Genomic DNA, 21,340 nt, shown 5'->3' with positions numbered 1-21,340 from the left:
TAAATAAAGCTACCTTCTGATGTGATGGAATTTTTCTTAAAAATCTACATTATAATTAATAATTTCTTAGTGTTCTTTGTTCCTTGATTTTTTTACAGTCAATTTTTTAAATTTTTTGTTCAGCTGTTTGACAATGTTGATATGTAAATTGAGTTGTTGTGGAAATAGAAACCTTGCTGGTTTCTTATTGTATTGTTCCCTCATGTTACTTATGTTAATATACTGTTTTGTGCATGTATTTGGATTGATTTTTCATCTGATATTTGACGTGAGTCATTGTATTGAGATTTCTCTGTTGAATATGTCCTGAGATATAGTTAAGTCATATTTTCAAAGCTCTGACTCGATGTGATAAAGTGATAGGATCATTCATTCAAAACAATTTCTAAGAGAATGTCACCAGGAAGAGCAACAACTTCAAAGAAAAGCATTTGTTAATATGTAAGAAAATATGTTTAAAATGATGACTCTAAATTATCTAACCAATGTGAAGAGAGTGTTAATAATGCAGAAAGCACAAAAAATTGGTATAAGTGATTCCAAAATTAATATTCCAAGAGAGAAAAAGTTAAAAAATTTTTAAAAATGAAGGAAAAAGTGGTGGAAGGTAAAATCTACAGGAGGAAAATGAGGGTGAAAATGAAAAAGGGAAATGATGCAAAGAGAAATGAGAGATGAGAAAACAAGTACAAAAAAAATTGAAAAAAGGAAAAGACAATGAATAGATTAAAACATAAATAATGATTAAAGATATAAAAAACTAAAAAACATTCAAGACCTAGACAATTTTTCCTTGCTGATGTAATTAAAAAGTGGATGCTTATTTCTACAACATCTATTTTTAGAATTAATCAGTCTTCTAGGTTTTCTGGCTAGCAACTACGTCTCCTTATTTGTTCTCAATTCTAGTCCAAGAAGACTGGAGTCTCTATTGTGACATACCCTCCTGTATGCCTACCAGGAAGTGTTACAGAACCATTTTCAGAAGCAGAAATAAATTGTCTTGAACATGGAAATATTTGTTGGGCTGCAGTAGGAGCTGCCCAAAAACATGCACAAATTGAGACTGTGGAGCATTCTATACTGTAAAATTAAGCTTGCCATATTACCTATCTTTTGTTTGAAATACACAACATTTATTTAATATATTTTTTTCAAAATCATTTAGGCCTTCCTTGAAATAAATGATACTCCTCCAAATCAATCAGTATGGATGAAGGATGCAAAGATACTTAAATCAGGTAAATCTGTAATATGAGTTCTCTGGAAAGATGTGTATGAAAACATTTGAAATGTTTGCAGTCTGTATACTTTTAATTCATTTTAAAATTTCATTTTATACTGGCACTGAAAACTTTGCATCTTGTATCTGGAAACATTTCCCCAGTTCAGGTTGATATCTTGTTTATTTTGTACCATTGCCTTCACCACTGTTTATGCTTATGTACCTCACATTGCTCCTGCCCATGGCATTTGTAGTGTTCTAGCTACAGTGCAAATATGAGTATGAACCACTGTGTACAATATGATAGTCCAAATATTTTAATTTTTTTTAGTTGTTGATGGAAAACTTTTATTTATTAATTTATATGTGGTGCTGAGAATCGAACCCAGTGCCTCACACATGCTAGGCAAGCACTTAACCTTGCCCTACAACTGCGCTACAACCTCAGCCCTAGTCCAAGTATTTTAAAGTTAACTATAAATCTTTCTTTATACAAATCATGCCTAACTCTGTATATTTAACCCTTACCCTTGTCTTTAATGTTCCCTGTCATTACTCCTCATTAATCTCCATATTTTTTGACATAGAATTGTTGTCTTTTTCTCTTGCAACTTTCATGCTTTCACCATTTCCTGCCCATGGCTATTAACTACACACCATAAGAAACAGCTCAGGCCACATTTCTGACAACTTTTATCCACAATAGCACATTCCAGGAGCTCAGTCAATTGTTAGGTCACGTAAAGATTGTTGACAAAGTTGACTGATAAATTTATTTTCTCCAACACATGAGTAAAGAGTGAAATTTGTAAATGAATAATTTACAGAAGAAGTTGTGAAGAATCAGTAGAAGAAATTAATAAAGTATTAAGAAAGGACCAAGCAAAGAAACACCAGACTATGTTCATAGGAAAGTGATATCAGAATCATTCCACTGTTCCTGCTCCATTCTCTTCATTCCCCTTTTCTAATCTAACTCCTAGTTTACCCCCACCCATTGTTGTGTGTTAGCATCTACATATCAGAGGGAATATTTGGGGGTTTTTTTGGGGGGATGGGGGTTATTTCACTTAAATCATATAGAAATACTAGTTAGGATCTTAATTAGTATAAGATGTACTCTGAATTTGTGTAAATATGTCAAAATACAATCTAATGTCATGTATAACACAATTGAACAAATAAAAATTGTATGTACTTTAAAAATACTCACAAAGCTGGGCTGGGGTTGTGGCTCAGTGGCAGAGCATTTGCCTAGCATGTGGGAGGCACTGGGTTTGATTCTCAGCATCTCGTATCAATAAATGAAAGAAAGGTCCATTGACAACTGAAAAAATATTTTAAAAAATGCAAAGCAACTCAGGTTTCTAGAAATGGGCAGAAAATCTTCATAGGACCTCATTATCCTATTATATTATCTGTAGTACTTATTTTGTTCCAATTAGTTATACATGACAGGAGAACGCATTTGACACATCATGCAGAAATTGAGTATAACTTCTCATTCTTTTTGTGTACATGATATAGAGAGAGTTACAGAGGTCATATAATCAAATATGCACAAAGGATAATAGTGATTCTTTTGATTAAGGAGAAATGAAACTGTTGGACTCTTTAATCTTAAATGTAAATCTTAAATACTTTATTGTTTATCAGTCTTCATTAAAGTGTAATAGATATAAAAACAAAAATAAAACAAACACCACCCTATGTCAGCAGAGAAAGACATAATTAAGCAAGACTCCATGAAAGGTCTGAGTCATAAAAGAAGAAAAGAAATCTATCAGAATAGAAGACAAAAACATTTCAGATGTGAGGAAATTGGCGTAATTGATAAAGGTGTAATGCTATCAGTCATGTTGGAAATTACTAGTACTGAAGAGAGGGGCTGTTTCAAAATTCCTCTTCTGAGGCAGAGCCTGGTAAACAGTGTGAATTGTCATATTTCTATGGGATTTTAAAATTTTGTTTCTGAGGACTTTCCATTTGTTTGAGTGGTAAATCTTGGACATGCTTGTGTGCATTGAACCTGGTGACTTGTAGTAGCTTCCCAAGAGGTTTTTAAAGTTTTGGATTAGTCTCAGTATTTCCTAGAGAAGTCAATAATAGCTGGGTGCAGTGAAGCACATCTGTAATCCCAGCTATGTGAGGGGCTGAGGCAGGAGGATTGCAGCTTTCAAGCCATCCTGGGAATGCTGAGTGACAGTGTCTCAAAATACTATTAAAGACCTAGGGATGAAACTCGGTGGCAGAATATTGCAATACATGCACAAGTCCATGGGTTCATTTCCAGGAGCACACCCACTCACACACAGTGGCAATATAAATTTAAAAGTAAGTATTCAGCTAACAGTTAAGCTTAATGTAAATACAGATATGGGAAAATATAAATAAATTATTGTTAGATATACTTATTTTTATTATGCTAGAGGACCCATCTTTATAATTGTTCTATGCCATGTGAGTAAATCTATACTTTCATCAGCAGAACCACATTTAGATGTGACACCAAAGGAAGGGCAAGATACTCTTGATGGTACTGAACACCAGCAGTCAAAGGTATGTAAACACTTAAATTCAAGTTTCTGACTTCCTATACTTATCATTGCTTTCTTAATGAAGAATAGGTCAAATGAAATTACCTTTCAAAGCAAAGTTAGAATGGGAAGATCATCAATTATTTCATAGTTCTAAAAATATTCAAACTGGTTATGAATCTTCAAATTTCAGAATTCATGGTAGATCATAGATCAATTTCATCCTTGGGATTGAGGAGAATTTTTTTATTGTTTGTGCTTCCATTTGGCTATCCTCCTTAAATGATCAATGAGTTATGATCAAATATGAGAATAATTGATAACTGGTTGAAATTATGAACAAATGTAACAGCAGTGGCCATTGAATGTATTCATGTTTAAGTGTGGTCACATCTCATGGTTCAAATATTTCATTGTGTCTTAACTTCTGTTGACTCAGCCACACTCTTTTTGTGGGTGTCTTCCAGCCTAGAGAAGTCAGATCACAGTGGGTCTTGGAACTCTGAAATCAAATGCCTGGCTTTTCTGATCTCTCATGACTAAAACCAAGAAAATAAGAGCCCTAATGAAGATGGGTCCTGGCCAGGCACTCTGAAACTGCAGGGAAAAGTCTTCATTGCACCTGTGCTCCCTTGACTTGTCAGGCAGAATCCAGGTCCCTTCTTCTGAAAACCATTCATTTAACTTGAGTGGCATGAGCTTTTGTTGAAATGGCTGGGATTCCCTCACTGGGCCTCCTGGAGGGCAACTTTCCCTCTTCACCCTAACCAGTTTTGTTCTGACACTAATGCAGTCTGATTCTTTGGTAAATTCTTTTATAGAACCCAGTACTTCTGGGTTTCATCTGGTATCTGGCTCTCTATAGTTATACAGCAGTGTTTTATAGCATCACCTCAACATACAGCCACACACCAGTTGAACTGTGTCAAATCCAGGGAGCAGCTGACAAGCACAGTGTGCTTATGCACTCCCATTTTTCTCCCTTGGTACACTTTTCCTTAGCTCTTTCCTAACTGGAAATTGCTGCATACTCTCCCCCATAATGTTCGCTGTTATATACAGGTAAAATAAAGGAACATTTTTCTTACTATTTTGGTACTTTGTTAAATGATTTTTCCTCTCAGTAAAAATTTTCCCAAAAGATATTAACATTTCTGAAGTCTTTGATTAGCTAAAATGAAGCAACTGTGAGAATGCTCCATTTCTGCTCAGCAAACAATAATTCAAATTGTCTTATCAAATATTAGTGTTAACACAAAATACTTTGTCTTTAAAATGTTTCAAATGTATAAAGCTGTCTAACATCAGGTGTATTTCTAAGAATATTTTTAAATATTCTCTTATTTTTGGTAGAAAATATTGAGTATGGTTAGGTGTAGAGATGTTATATCTTTGTGAAGTTATACACATCATTTAGTATGTTGTCAGTGAATGTTTTCTTCTGTCTTTGCATTCTTGTTTTAGAGTCATTAGCCATAACATTGAAAGTTAAGCTTAATTGGAGAGGATATACAAAATTCTTTCAAATTGTTTAATTTTTAAGCATGTACTTGTCTAGTATTTATTCTTATTGATTTTAAAAGTGGAAATTTAGCTGTCTGCATTTAAATAGTAATTAAGACTCTGCAACTCAACACTGACATTAATTTTAACAGCACATTTGTGAGATTTGTTCACCAAAGTGCTTTGATCATTTTTCTCGGGATGCACTTCAAATGGAAAAGCATATTGTGGAAGGTAAGAGCCACATATTTTTAAAATGTTTGTTAGACAAAATATTTTTTTTAAAAATTCTAAGCAGTAAATATATTTGAGTAATTGAGGATACGAACGTACTAAATACTTGGACCAAAAGGGAAAGGTAATAGGGATATATCTTCTCATGTCTTAGTGACAGGTAAAATTCAGAGTGTGATCAGATGATCCAAACTATTAATTCTATTTCAAAACCTGATAAGAGCAATGTTGGGAAATACTGAAGATAAAAGTAGAAAGTGGAATGAAGAATGAGCAAAGCAGAGTGCAGGGAGTAAATGGATAAAAAAGAACCAGATGTGCACTCTGAAGGGGAAAACTCAGGTCATACATTAGAAAGAGGGAGAGCAGCATATGAAAATTGTGAGGAGAATATATGAGTTTCCAGTACCAAACCTGGTCTGAAATACAGTGCTATTTTTTCCCACTTTTCTTTTCTTCCTATTGGTGAGAATGGCATTAAAAAATGAAATACTAGGTCATCCAGAGCTACCTTGAGTTTACCACAAATAAACATATGTTCCCACAGCCATATACATAATTTGACAACATATACAATGCTGCTATTTCCAATGACAGTAGATACTCCACAGGATATGAGAATGGGGATTAGAGCAGACTTGGTTATGGAGTGATCACCAAAACCACAACCTCATGAAATGACCAGTGGACATATTGAATCTTTATACAGCTTCGATTTGGGGGACAGGAGATTGAGGCTCGATTGAAAATATGAAATTAAGGTAGAGGATTCAGTGTTGGACTCCTATAGGCCAGATTCCTCCAGTTCTATGAGTTATTTGTTGGAGATGAGGTTCAAAATACACATTGCAATTCAGAAGGTCTTTGATTCTGCATTTCCAATGCATTCTAAGGTGATTAGAATGTTCATGGTCATTAAACCACATTAAGAGAACTAAGGTAATGGATTTCTATTTCAAGAATGCTCAGTGAAGAGCAATGTGATGATAGCTGAGGACAAAAACCAGATGAATGGAAGGCAAATATTTTGATTTCATTTCAGAACATGCTTCTTGACAAGGTGTAAGAATAAAGAATAAGAACAAAGAAATATTATTTGATACTGTTCTGAATTGGGAAAGAACTAATTAGAAAGGATTCATAAACAGAACCTCAAACACGATGATCAAGAACACAGTGTAAGAAGTTCTTTTTGAAAAGCTGAAGAGTAGGTGCAATGATGGAGGAAAGAAGAAAGATATTTAGGTACATAAGGAGATAAGGATGAGGAAGGACAAAATGCATTTAATCTGAGTTCCTTCCAAAAAACTATGACTACTATTTATTCATAGATGCTTTAATAAAGATGAAAATGGTAGAATGTGGTCAAATGTGAGAAAGTCATTTCACTCTGACACACTTTCAGGAGAGGAGCCTGCATTTTGCAGGGAAGTTAATGGTTCACATGGGATAACAATGATTGTAGAAGCATTGGATGTTTTCAAAAGACAGCACTCATCTCATTCCCAACTCTGGGAAGGGGGAAATAGTTCAATGGAATCCAGGGCTTTCAGCAAGCTACAAAGGTGCTCGACTCCTCAGTGACACAGGACATCATTCAGAGATCATTCTGTGAGAGTCATTTCATGGAAATACTTGAAAAATGACCAAGATATAGGAAAGCAGATTCATTGGGAAAAAAGTCTTTATAGAACTTATATTTTGAGTGTCCAAAGACTTACTTTTCATGGGCCTTCCCACAAGTTTTAAGTATGGAAACTTATCCGTGGAAAATACTTCTGCAATCACACACAGTTGACCCTTTCCCTTTGCATTACCATACTTTGAGATATTAATCTTACCATCCATTGCTTTCTCAGAACTGGGCCCTCTGTCTTCTCCTGTGTCTGCATCAAGCAAGCTCAAGTTGTCAAAACCAGAGGATGCAAGAAAGAAAGGCACACCTGTGTCCCCCATGGGTATGGAAATCAAGAATGTGTTTAATGAGCCTTTCTGCTGAAAGTGAATATCACAGGCAGTCAGTTGAGGGAGAGTTCTTGGATCAGAAATGAATGACCCCTTTCAATAATTCTAAACAATTGGTACTCATTGACTTCTACAACACCTGGAAAAAAAGAACAGGTGTTGGGAGTCCATCGAACTGAACAACTCCCATATGTGTCAACGAAGATATCAGTCATCACAGTCTTCCTCACTGTGCCTCTTTCCGTTGGCGTCCATTCACTTTCCTCTTTAATCTATGGCTATTGCAAAGAGTCTCAGGGTTGGAAACTTCACTGCTTGTGTTGATTCAACCTATGTTTCTGCCCCTGTTTAAGGTGGTACCATGCAGCCTTGTGGTTTTGAGAACCCAAAACCAGGAAATATGCACACAAACCCTAAAGGGCCAAAGGCTACCAAAGTTATTCCCAAAGTGAAGCATGAGTATCCAGCTCCTTCTTAATATGAGAACAAGGTATGGCTGGTTTGGTCACATGCATGGCTAATTGACTCTATGTCCCTTTTCCTTTTCAGTATCTCAGACGGCTCCTTCCTTGAAGGTAATTGCACCTTGCGCTTCTCTTCCTAAGACCTACACATGGCAGTAATTACACAGCTTTTATTTATCATTTTCCCAAACCCATCCAGCCTCCCACTGGATTGAGACATTCTCGTGAAACTACAGACATAGAGATGAAGGGTGCCAGGAAGAAGGATGTCAAGACTATTACATCAGGTACATTTTGCACTAGGAGTTCTTTGGAAAGGCGTCTATGGACACACCTGAAATGGTGGCATTATGTGAAAACCTCTGAAAGGCTCCCATTCCTCATTCTTTTGTATCCCCCATTGGAAGGGGAGATTGGATACAGAAAAGGCCAGTGTCAACGTGGGCATTCACGTTGGTACAAAATTGCCTTTTCAACGTGAGAAAAATACCATTCAAGGCAACCATTAACTCAGTGGTGTGTAAAACCCAAGATCCACCACTGGATTTAGGGATTTATAATCATGAATGAGGAAGCTTAGGCTAACGTGCTGCAGAGTTTCCAGATGTGCAGTGGACAGCTAGGTGGTAGTGTCAGGCTCCTGAGAGACTGAGGTCCATATTGCACTTGGACACAAAAATAGATGGTGAGCCAGTGAGACATGTGAAGAAGCCGCAAAGAAACAATCAGATTGCCTGCTACCACGACAGCCAGCGTGCTGTGTGATGGCTCACAACCTTATTGTGCTCTATGCACGGATTTACTCAGTCAGTGACCTCCTCCTTCTATGTGCTTCATTCTGCACTCACTTACTATGTTATGTCACTATACGTTTCCCCTCTCCTCTTTCCTATAGAAAAAGTATTGTATTATCAGGACATAGGCAATAGCTTCCTTGCATGGTCTCTCAGGCTGCCCATCCAAAGTTCCTCCTTCACGACACTGATGCCATCGACCCTATTCCTATTCATGCCTGTAATAGTCATTTTCAAGGGAGGGAATTGAACCCAGGACCTTGACATGCAAAGCAGTTTCTCTACCACTGAGCCTGAATGCCAGCTCTTCTGATTCATTGAGGACTTTGGCAATTCCAAGGCTCAGGACATCGCACGCCAAACATGAAGAACACTTTCCTCAGTGTAGGCAGCTGAGCAGCACAGAAACCAGATGGTGAACACAAAAACCTGAATCCTGTCCTCTAGTTCCTGTCCCATCTGATTGGATACGTTTTATAGACTTGTGAAATGATCCCCCGTTCTAGGCACACAGATTTTTAGTTGAATTCACTTAGGAAGCTCATTGATCCCTCGCACTGAGGACTTCGTGTCCTCTACGTGTCTGCATACCTTCCTCCAGTCCAGGTGGCATTCGAAATTATATTCTACACATTCGCCACCAATTTCGCACAGGCCCCTCGCATTCCATGTACCCGGGGGATGTGTCACGTTGCTCTCGCTACACTGCACGTATGAGGCATGAACCTCGGTGTACCCACGTTGCCTTTATGCACTGATGTTTTATGCACGTGATGGTCCCAGTGTTGTCAAGTCAACTAGAAACCTTTCAGAGTGTAAATCGGGCCTCTCTCGGTGTATGCATCCCTGTCCCCTGTCCTTTCAGTCACTTGACTCCACTCCAACTGTATTTGTTTTGAGCCATGCAGATGCCATTGAATCATGGTCTCTTTCTCTCCCTTGCAAATCCCTTCCTTGCTGTCACCATTTCCGACCCCTGGCTGCCCCCCATGCTCACTTATTGAGACACTGCTCTGGCCCTACCTGCAGGAACACCACCACATCTGAAGTCTTTTATCCACACTAGCACTTACCAGGAGCTCAGTCAACTATCAGGTCAAGTAAATCAAGACTCTTGGCAATGGTGACTGCTACCATTGACTGAGGATGGGACCCATAGTGTTGTTCCCTGCAATCCAGAAATCATGATGATCCAGAGCTCAGGGAATCATCCAGTAGAAAAACAAGTAAAGAGCTAGCCAAGGAGCAATGCAAGAAACAGCAGTCTGTGTACCTAGGAAATTTATGTCAGCTTCATCCAATGGTTTTCCTAATATCTGGCATAAGATCCCAAGGGAGGAAATCCGGTGGCAGAGTGTTTGCCAAGCATGCCAAAGTCCATGGGTCCCATTCCAGGTTCACTCACTCACACACAGTAGCAATGTAAGTAAAAAAATCAGCATTCAGCTGAAAGTGAAGCTGCACGTAAATGCATGTGTGGGAAAAGAGAAGTGAATTACTGTTAGAACTGTGTATTTCCATTAGGACACAGCATCCCTGTTCAGGATGTTCTAATTCATTTATGTAAATCTGCATATTTGTCAGCAGAAGCACATTTCCATGTGAAGGCAGAGGAAGCGGGCACAACCCTTGGTGGTTCCAAGAAGTGGAAGCCAAAGGTATGTAAACATGTCCATTTCCCTTCCTGGCTTCCCAGCATTTGCCTTGCTCTACTAATGGACAGTGGGCCTCATGAAATTACCTCTCTGACTATTCTCATCAAGCTGAGATCATCACTGAATCCTTCGGTCTAAAAACAGTTGGAAACTTTAAGAATGTGCAAACCATTTCAGAATTCATGGTACCTTATTGAACTAGTTGCTCCTTAGGTCTGAGGCCTAAAATTGCTTGGGGTTTTCTGCTTCCATTTGGAGAACCTCCTGAAATGATCAATGACTTATGATCAAATATTAGACTGATTTAAGAGCTGGTTATTATGATGGACTCATGAAAAACACCAATGGCCACCGAATGGACTCATGTTCAAGGGTGGTCCCTACTTGTGGCCCAAAAGGTTAGGATTATACTACTAGCCTCTAACCAAGGGCCATGGATTTCAATAGGCCTTGTCTTCAGTGTCTATTCCCCATTAGAGAACTGGGTCAATTCTGGAACACAGCTTCCTGAGTATTCAGGCAAGAGAGCCATGAGAAAACGGGGGAAGGGGCAAGAATAGGAAAGGCAGATGTTAAAATATTACTGTTGGCACAAGAATAGGATCTTGTGTCTCCAAGATCCAAGAAACTACCCCAAAGGCTTGCAGAAGTAATAAACAATTTGACCAAAAAAGCAGGATAGAAAATGAATATTTAAAAAGGAAGAAAGAAAGAGAAAGAAAAAAGAAAGAAAGGGAAAGAAAGAAAGAAAAGAAAGACACCTGTGCTTTCCCATAGGCCCACGTTGAATGTTCGGACTATGCAATCAGGAAAGGCATTTTCATTCCCATGATATTCTGAGTTGCCCTGCTAGATTCCTCCACACTCTTTTTGTGCCTGTCTCCTGGCCTATTCAATTTTCATGTACCAGGGCGTCTTGAAAATGTGTACTCAAAATCACTTTTATGCCTTGGTACCCTGTTCTGTCACTGTTTGCTTTTTGACTACAACGTGCTGCCTACACAACCACATCATGAAGCCCAAGTTAGGTAAATGCAAAATGGAGAAATCTTTCTCTCCCTAATTTGGCATCATATGCAAAGGATGAGTCTTCCTCTCGGTAAAAATTTCCCCAAAGGTTTTTTAGATTGCAAAAGTTTTTGTTCAGCTAAGGAGGCCCAGGTAATGCTGTTCTGTTTCCCTTCAGCATAGCATAATTCAAATTCTTACAAACCAACGTGATTCTATCCCAAATGTCCTGTCATCAGAATGTTGCCTGTGTGTAATGCTGGCTGATATCTGAATTTGTCAGAATGTGTTCGAGTATATTTTAAATATCATTCTCTCCTTTATGCTAGAAAACGTTGAGTTGGGTTAGGTGTTACAGGAGTAGTATGTCTGCGCAGTTTCGCGCATCAGATAGTATGTTTTGGGAGGATGTGTTTCTTCTGTGGTGGCGTTCTCCTTTCAGAGTCAGTAGCCATGTGAAGATGAAAGTTGGTCTTCGTGGGGGAGGATATATGAAGTTCTCTTTTCAATCGTTCAATTTTGGAAGATTAGACTTGTCTAGTTTTTTAATCCTTACTGACGTGCACAGCCCAAGCGACATGTCTGCTTTAAAATGCTGATTCAGAATGGGTTATTGATATGAATTTTAAAGGATATCAATTTTGATATTAATTTTGCCAGAGAGTCTCTGAGATTTGCTCAGGAGAGAACTTGGATGGTTCCTCTGAGGATATGCTTGAAAAGGAAGCCCATACTCTGGAAGGTAAGAGCCTTTATATTTTTCATATAAAAAATTACAGTGGACAGCATATTTATTTCAATCCTAAGCAGCAGTCTATTTGAATAGTGGAAGACAGGAATCTACTGAGTAGTGGAAGGTAACAATGGGTACATCTCCTGCCTTTGGAGGGACAGGTAACATCCAGAGTGTCATGAGGTGATTGGAACCAATGATTCAAAACCTGAGCAGACTAAGGCTGGGAAACCCTGGAGGGGACAGTAGAAGGTGGATTGAAGAAGGAGCAAAACAGAGTACAGGGAGTCAATGGAGAGAAAAGAAGCAAGCAGGTGTGCACCGTGAAGGGGGGAATCTCAGATGACTGGCTACAGAGAGAGAAAGAGAGAGACAGGGAGAGAAGCATATTAGAGATGCCAGAAAGCCTTGTGAGCTTCAGGGACCAAACTTGGCATGAGATGTAGTGCCAGTTGTTCCAATCTTCCTGTCTTCCTCCTGGAGAGAAAGGCGTTCAGGAACTCAGTCCCAGGTCATGCAGAGCTACCTTGATGGACCACCCGTAAACTGACATGGTCCCACAGCCACAAACAGAATTGGACATCCTAAGAAATGCTGGTATTTTTTGGAGTACCCTCCTGGACTTGGGAAGTGTAGGGTTGGTTACGGATTGATCACCAAGGCCCCAGCCTGACCGAAGGTCCACTGCAAAAATTGACTCCTTATACATCTTTGATTTGGGGGACCTGGTAGAGAGGAGACTGTGGCTCGATTCCAAATAGGCAGTTGAAGTTGAAGAATTTAGGGTTGGACTCCCACAGACTGCATCTCTCCACTCCCGTGGGTCATCTGTTGGGGACCAGGTTCAAAATACGCACTGCAATTCGGCAGGTCTTGGATTCGGCATCTGTAATGGGTTCTAAGGTGATTCCAATGCTCCTGGCCCTCAGAGCACATTCTGAGGAGTCAGGGAATGGACTTCTCCTTAATGAAGCCTCAGTGAAGAGCCATGGGGAGATAGCTGAGGACCAAAGGAGACTTATGGAAGGCCAAGGATTTGCTTTCATCTCTGAGCATGGCTCTTGACAAGGGGGAAGGTCCTTGTAAGGTTATTTGAGAAAAAGAGTGAGTGGGAGAAATCCCTACAAAGACAATCAAGTGGACAATCAAGATGGAGACCACCATGGTCGAGGTTCTTTCTGAAAAGCAGAAGGGTAAGGGAAAGGAGGAAGGCAAGCAAGAAGTCAGCTGGGTACATTTGGAGAGTGTGATGAGGAAACAGGGAATGCATCTCAGCTGTTTTCAGTAGGTCTGCCTTCAAATGAAAACTGGGAGTACTGTCTGTCCCTAGATTATTCAAAGTAGAGGAGAATGGTACATGGAGTCAAACTAGAGCAAGTCATTTCCCTGTGCCGCACGTGCAGGCCTGGAGCCTGCATTTTGCAGTGATGTCAGTGGTTCAGAGGGGATGTCTATGATTGTAGAAGCACTGGCTTTTTTCAAAAAGACCGCTCTCATCTCCTTCCCTATTCTGGGCAGGGGGACATAGTGCGATGGAATCCAGAGCTTTTAGCAAGCTACAAATGTGCTCTAGTCCTGAGTGACTCCTGACCCTATTCAGAGCTCATTTTGTGAGACAGTCATTTCATGGAAATCCTTGAAAGATGACCAACATAGAGGAAAGCAGATTCGGTGGAAACTGAAGACTTGGGAGAGCTCATACTTTGAGTATCCAAAGACTTATTTTTCATGGGCCTTCCCACAAGTTATAAGTATGGAAAGTTATGGGAAGGAAAGACTTCTGCGATAACACAGTCGACCCTTTTCCCTTTGCTTTACCATACTTTGAGACTTTAATCTTACCATCCATTGTTTCCTAGAACTGAGTCCTCTGTCTTCTCCCGTGATTGCATCAAGAAAGCCCAAGTTGCCTAAAGCGGAGGATGCAAGGAAGGAGGGCACACCAGTGTCCCCCGTGGGTATGGAAATCAAGAATGTTTTTAATGAGCCCTTCTGCTGAAAGTGTATATCTCAGCCAATCGGTGGGGGGAAAGTTCTTGGATCAGAAATGGATGACCCCTTTCACTGCACTCTACACCATTGGTGCTCCCTGACTTCTAGCACAACTGGAGGAACAGCACAGGTGTTGGGAGTGCAGCGCACTGAAGAACTCCCATATGTGTCAAGGAAGATATCTGCCATCACATCCTTCCTCACTGTGCCTCTCTCCGTTGGCATCCATTCGCTTTCCTCTTTGATTTATGGCTATTGCAAAGAGTCTCGGGGTTGGAAACTTCACTGCTTGTGTTGATTCAACCTATGTTTCTGCCCCTGTTTAAGGTGGTACCATGCAGCCTTGTGGTTTTGAGAACCCAAAACCAGGAAATATGCACACAAACCCTAAAGGGCCAAAGGCTACCAAAGTTATTCCCAAAGTGAAGCATGAGTGTCCAGCTCCTTCTTAATATGAGACCAAGGTATGGCTGGTTTGGTCACATGCATGGCTAATTGACTCTATGTCCCTTTTCCTTTTCAGTATCTCAGACGGCTCCTTCCTTGAAGGTAATTGCACCTTGCGCTTCTCTTCCTAAGACCTACACATGGCAGTAATTACACAGCTTTTATTTGATATCATTTTCCCAAACCCATCCAGCCTCCCACTGGATTGAGACATTCTCGTGAAACTACAGACATAGAGATGAAGGGTGCCAGGAAGAAGGATGTCAAGACTATTACATCAGGTACATTTTGCACTAGGAGTTCTTTGGAAAGGCGTCTATGGACACACCTGAAATGGTGGCATTATGTGAAAACCTCTGAAAGGCTCCCATTCCTGATTCTTTTGTATCCCCCATTGGAAGGGGAGATTGGATACAGAAAAGGCCAGTGTCAACGTGGGCATTCACGTTGGTACAAAATTGCCTTTATCAACGTGAGAAAAATACCATTCAAGGCAACCATTAACTCAGTGGTGGGTAAAACCCAAGATCCACTACTGGATTTAGGGATTTATAATCATGAATGAGGAAGCTTAGGCTAACGTGCTGCAGAGTTTCCAGATGTGCAGTGGACAGCTAGGCGGTAGTGTCAGGCTCCTGAGAGACTGAGCTCCATATTGGACTTGGACACAAAAATAGATGGTGAGCCAGTGAGACATGTGAAGAAGCCACGTAAAAACAATCAGATTGAGTGCTATCACGACACCCAGCGTGCTCTTTGATGGCTCACACCCATATTGTGCTCTATGCACGGATTTACTCAGTCAGTGACCTCCTCCTTCTGTGTGCTTTATTCTGCACTCACTATGTTACCTCACTATACGTTTCCCCTCTCCTCTTTCCTATAGAAAAAGTATGGTATTATCAGGACATAGGCAATAGCTTCCTTGCATGGTCTCTCAGGCTGCCCATCCAAAGTTCCTCCTTCACGACACTGATGCCATCGACCCTATTCCTATTCATGCCTGTAATAGTCATTTTCAAGGGAGGGAATTGAACCCAGGACCTTGACATGCAAAGCAGTTTCTCTACCACTGAGCCTGAATGCCAGCTCTTCTGATTCATTGAGGACTTTGGCAATTCCAAGGCTCAGGACATCGCACGCCAAACATGAAGAACACTTTCCTCAGTGTAGGCAGCTGAGCAGCACAGAAACCAGATGGTGAACACAAAAACCTGAATCCTGTCCTCTAGTTCCTGTCCCATCTGATTGGATACGTTTTACAGACTTGTGAAATCATCCCCCATTCTAGGCACACAGATTTTTAGTTGAATTCACTTAAGAAGCTCATTGTTCCCTCGCACTGACGACTTCGTGTCCTCTACGTGTCTGCATACCTTCCCCCAGTCCAGGTGTGCATCCAAATTATATTCTACACAATCGCCACCAATTTCGCACAGGCCCCTCGCATTCGATATACCCGGGGGATGTGTCACGTTGCTCTCGCTACACTGCACGTATGAGGCATGAACCTCGGTGTACCCACGTTGCCTTTATGCACTGATGTTTTATGCACGTGATGGTCCCAGTGTTGTCAAGTCAACTAGAAACCTTTCAGAGTGTAAATCGGGCCTCTCTCAGTGTATGCATCCCTGTCCCCTGTCCTTTCAGTCACTTGACACGACTCCAACTGTATTTGTTTTGAGCCATGCAGATGCCATTGAATCATGGTCTCTTTCTCTCCCTTGCAAATCCCTTCCTTGCTGTCACCATTTCCGACCCCTGGCTGCCCCCCATGCTCACTCATTGAGACACTGCTCTGGCCCTACCTGCAGGAACACCACCACATCTGAAGTCTTTTATCCACACTAGCACTTACCAGGAGCTCAGTCAACTATCAGGTCAAGTAAATCAAGACTCTTGGCAATGGTGACTGATACCATTGACTGAGGATGGGACCCATATTGTTGTTCCCTGCAATCCAGAAATCATGATGATCCAGAGCTCAGGGAATCATCCAGTGGAAAAACAAGTAAAGAGCTAGCCAAGGAGCAATGCAAGAAACAGCAGTCTGTGTACCTAGGAAATTTATGTCAGCTTCATCCAATGGTTTTCCTAATACCTAGCATAAGATCCCAAGGGAGGAAATCCGGTGGCAGAGTGTTTGCCAAGCATGCCAAAGTCCATGGGTCCCATTCCAGGTTCACTCACTCACACACAGTAGCAATGTAAGTAAAAAAATCAGCATTCAGCTGAAAGTGAAGCTGCACATAAATGCATGTGTGGGAAAAGAGAAGTGAATTACTGTTAGAACTGTGTATTTCCATTAGGACACAGCATCCCTGTTCAGGATGTTCTAATTCATTTATGTAAATCTGCATATTTGTCAGCAGAAGCACATTTCCATGTGAAGGCAGAGGAAGCGGGCACAACCATTGGTGGTTCCAAGAAGTGGAAGCCAAAGGTATGTAAACATGTCCATTTCCCTTCCTGGCTTCCCAACATTTGCCTTGCTCTACTAATGGACAGTGGGCCTCATGAAATTACCTCTCTGACTATTCTCATCAAGCCGAGATCATCACTGAATCCTTCGGTCTAAAAACAGTTGGAAACTTTAAGAATGTGCAAACCATTTCAGAATTCATGGTACCTTATTGAACTAGTTGCTCCTTAGGTCTGAGGCCTAAAATTGCTTGGGGTTTTCTGCTTCCATTTGGAGAACCTCCTGAAATGATCAATGACTTATGATCAAATATTAGACTGATTTAAGAGCTGGTTATTATGATGAACTCATGAAAAACACCAATGGCCACCGAATGGACTCATGTTCAAGGGTGGTCCCTACTTGTGGCCCAAAAGGTTAGGATTATACTACTAGCCTCTAACCAAGGGCCATGGATTTCAATAGGCCTTGTCTTCAGGGTCTATTCCCCATTAGAGAACTGGGTCAATTCTGGAACACAGCTTCCTGAGCATTCAGGCAAGAGAGCCATGAGAAAACGGGGGAAGGGGCAAGAATAGGAAAGGCAGATGTTAAAATATTACTGTTGGCACAAGAATAGGATCTTGTGTCTCCAAGATCCAAGAAACTACCCCAAAGGCTTGCAGAAGTAATAAACAAATTGACCAAAAAAGCAGGATAGAAAATGAATATTTAAAAAGGAAGAAAGAAAGAGAAAGAAAAAAAGAAAGAAAGGGAAAGAAAGAAAGAAAAGAAAGACACCTGTGCTTTCCCATAGGCCCACGTTGAATGTTCGGACTATGCAATCAGGAAAGGCATTTTCATTCCCATGATATTCTGAGTTGCCCTGCTAGATTCCTCCGCACTCTTTTTGTGCCTGTCTCCTGGCCTATTCAATTTTCATGTACCAGGGCGTCTTGAAAATGTGTACTCAAAATCACTTTTATGCCTTGGTACCCTGTTCTGTCACTGTTTGCTTTTTGACTACAACGTGCTGCCTACACAACCACATCATTAAGCCCAAGTCAGGTAAATGCAAAATGGAGAAATCTTTCTCTCCCTAATTTGGCATCACATGCGAAGGATGAGTCTTCCTCTCGGTAAAAATTTCCCCAAAGGTTTTTTAGATTGCAAAAGTTTTTGTTCAGCTAAGGAGCCCCAGGTAATGCTGTTCTGTTTCCCTTCAGCATAGCATAATTCAAATTCTTACAAACCAACGTGATTCTATCCCAAATGTCCTGTCATCAGAATGTTGCCTGTGTGTAATGCTGGCTGATATCCGAATTTGTCAGAATGTGTTCGAGTATATTTTAAATATCATTCTCTCCTTTATGCTAGAAAACGTTGAGTCGGGTTAGGTGTTACAGGAGTAGTATGTCTGCGCAGTTTCGCGCATCATATCGTATGTTTTGGGAGGATGTGTTTCTTCTGTGGTGGTGTTCTCCTTTCAGAGTCAGTAGCCATGTGAAGATGAAAGTTGGTCTTCGTGGGGGAGGATATATGAAGTTCTCTTTTCAATCGTTCAATTTTGGAAGATTAGACTTGTCTAGTTTTTTAATCCTTACTGACGTGCACAGCCCAAGCGACATGTCTGCTTTATAATGCTGATTCAGAATGGGTTATTGATATGAATTTTAAAGGATATCAATTTTGATATTAATTTTGCCAGAGAGTCTCTGAGATTTGCTCAGGAGAGAACTTGGATGGTTCCTCTGAGGATATGCTTGAAAAGGAAGCCCATACTCTGGAAGGTAAGAGCCTTTATATTTTTCATATAAAAAATTACAGTGGACAGCATATTTATTTCAATCCTAAGCAGCAGTCTATTTGAATAGTGGAAGACAGGAATCTACTGAGTAGTGGAAGGTAACAATGGGTACATCTCCTGCCTTTGGAGGGACAGGTAACATCCAGAGTGTCATGAGGTGATTGGAACCAATGATTCAAAACCTGAGCAGACTAAGGCTGGGAAACCCTGGAGGGGACAGTAGAAGGTGGATTGAAGAAGGAGCAAAACAGAGTACAGGGAGTCAATGGAGAGAAAAGAAGCAAGCAGGTGTGCACCGTGAAGGGGGGAATCTCAGATGACTGGCTACAGAGAGAGAAAGAGAGAGACAGGGAGAGAAGCATATTAGAGATGCCAGAAAGCCTTGTGAGCTTCAGGGACCAAACTTGGCATGAGATGTAGTGCCAGTTGTTCCAATCTTCCTGTCTTCCTCCTGGAGAGAAAGGCGTTCAGGAACTCAGTCCCAGGTCATGCAGAGCTACCTTGATGGACCACCCGTAAACTGACATGGTCCCACAGCCACAAACAGAATTGGACATCCTAAGAAATGCTGGTATTTTTTGGAGTACCCTCCTGGACTTGGGAAGTGTAGGGTTGGTTACGGATTGATCACCAAGGCCCCAGCCTGACCGAAGGTCCACTGCAAAAATTGACTCCTTATACATCTTTGATTTGGGGGACCTGGTAGAGAGGAGACTGTGGCTCGATTCCAAATAGGCAGTTGAAGTTGAAGAATTTAGGGTTGGACTCCCACAGACTGCATCTCTCCACTCCCGTGGGTCATCTGTTGGGGACCAGGTTCAAAATACGCACTGCAATTCGGCAGGTCTTGGATTCGGCATCTGTAATGGGTTCTAAGGTGATTCCAATGCTCCTGGCCCTCAGAGCACATTCTGAGGAGTCAGGGAATGGACTTCTCCTTAATGAAGCCTCAGTGAAGAGCCATGGGGAGATAGCTGAGGACCAAAGGAGACTTATGGAAGGCCAAGGATTTGCTTTCATCTCTGAGCATGGCTCTTGACAAGGGGGAAGGTCCTTGTAAGGTTATTTGAGAAAAAGAGTGAGTGGGAGAAATCCCTACAAAGACAATCAAGTGGACAATCAAGATGGAGACCACCATGGTCGAGGTTCTTTCTGAAAAGCAGAAGGGTAAGGGAAAGGAGGAAGGCAAGCAAGAAGTCAGCTGGGTACATTTGGAGAGTGTGATGAGGAAACAGGGAATGCATCTCAGCTGTTTTCAGTAGGTCTGCCTTCAAATGAAAACTGGGAGTACTGTCTGTCCCTAGATTATTCAAAGTAGAGGAGAATGGTACATGGAGTCAAACTAGAGCAAGTCATTTCCCTGTGCCGCACGTGCAGGCCTGGAGCCTGCATTTTGCAGTGATGTCAGTGGTTCAGAGGGGATGTCTATGATTGTAGAAGCACTGGCTTTTTTCAAAAAGACCGCTCTCATCTCCTTCCCTATTCTGGGCAGGGGGACATAGTGCGATGGAATCCAGAGCTTTTAGCAAGCTACAAATGTGCTCTAGTCCTGAGTGACTCCTGACCCTATTCAGAGCTCATTTTGTGAGACAGTCATTTCATGGAAATCCTTGAAAGATGACCAACATAGAGGAAAGCAGATTCGGTGGAAACTGAAGACTTGGGAGAGCTCATACTTTGAGTATCCAAAGACTTATTTTTCATGGGCCTTCCCACAAGTTATAAGTATGGAAAGTTATGGGAAGGAAAGACTTCTGCGATAACACAGTCGACCCTTTTCCCTTTGCTTTACCATACTTTGAGACTTTAATCTTACCATCCATTGTTTCCTAGAACTGAGTCCTCTGTCTTCTCCCGTGATTGCATCAAGAAAGCCCAAGTTGCCTAAAGCGGAGGATGCAAGGAAGGAGGGCACACCAGTGTCCCCCGTGGGTATGGAAATCAAGAATGTTTTTAATGAGCCCTTCTGCTGAAAGTGTATATCTCAGCCAATCGGTGGGGGAAAAGTTCTTGGATCAGAAATGGATGACCCCTTTCACTGCACTCTACACCATTGGTGCTCCCTGACTTCTAGCACAACTGGAGGAACAGCACAGGTGTTGGGAGTGCAGCACACTGAAGAATTCCCATATGTGTCAAGGAAGATATCTGCCATCACATCCTTCCTCACTGTGCCTCTCTCCGTTGGCATCCTTTCGCTTTCCTCTTTGATTTATGGCTATTGCAAAGAGTCTCAGGGTTGGAAACTTCACTGCTTGTGTTGATTCAACCTACGTTTCTGCCCCTGTTTAAGGTGGTACCATGCAACCTTGTGGTTTTGAGAACCCAAAACCAGGAAATATGCACACAAACCCTAAAGGGCCAAAGGCTACCAAAGTTATTCCCAAAGTGAAGCATGAGTGTCCAGCTCCTTCTTAATATGAGACCAAGGTATGGCTGGTTTGGTCACATGCATGGCTAATTGACTCTATGTCCCTTTTCCTTTTCAGTATCTCAGACGGCTCCTTCCTTGAAGGTAATTGCACCTTGCGCTTCTCTTCCTAAGACCTACACATGGCAGTAATTACACAGCTTT

The 21,340-nt window shown here is 41.2% G+C and overlaps 1 protein-coding gene across 7 annotated transcripts; it reads left to right on the top strand.

The window, feature by feature from the left end:
• Positions 1-1,124: 1,124 nt before the first annotated feature.
• LOC308650472 (uncharacterized protein) lies at positions 1,125-12,319 on the top strand. 7 transcript variants are annotated; one of them, XM_081296477.1, is made up of 7 exons: positions 1,125-1,241; positions 3,714-3,784; positions 5,418-5,499; positions 7,359-7,457; positions 8,128-8,215; positions 10,310-10,380; positions 12,046-12,319. In XM_081296477.1, exons 2-7 carry the CDS (start codon positions 3,759-3,761, stop codon positions 12,205-12,207), a joined length of 528 nt encoding a protein of 175 aa, XP_081152603.1. In that variant the 5' UTR covers positions 1,125-1,241; positions 3,714-3,758; the 3' UTR covers positions 12,208-12,319. The 7 variants fall into 7 exon arrangements, 5 of the variants coding, with proteins under 5 accessions (XP_081152603.1, XP_081152602.1, XP_081152605.1 ...); XM_081296476.1 differs by having other exon boundaries at positions 10,307-10,380; XR_014022327.1 differs by having other exon boundaries at positions 1,173-1,241; positions 3,711-3,784.
• The last annotated feature ends 9,021 nt before the right edge of the window (positions 12,320-21,340 follow it).

This window comes from Spermophilus citellus (genome assembly GCF_964194105.1).
Source record: "Spermophilus citellus genome assembly, chromosome: 1".
Taxonomy (NCBI): Eukaryota; Metazoa; Chordata; class Mammalia; order Rodentia; family Sciuridae; genus Spermophilus; species Spermophilus citellus.
This window is presented reverse-complemented; position numbering and strand designations above follow the sequence as displayed.

Coding starts and splice junctions, on each gene's coding strand:
- LOC308650472 (XM_081296476.1), top strand. CDS start 3,759: ATGGTACTGAACACCAGCAGTCAAAG. Junction 5,500..7,358: donor GGAAAAGCATATTGTGGAAG/GTAAGAGCCACA, acceptor TTGCTTTCTCAG/AACTGGGCCCTCTGTCTTCT. Junction 8,216..10,306: donor TGTCAAGACTATTACATCAG/GTACATTTTGCA, acceptor CATATTTGTCAG/CAGAAGCACATTTCCATGTG.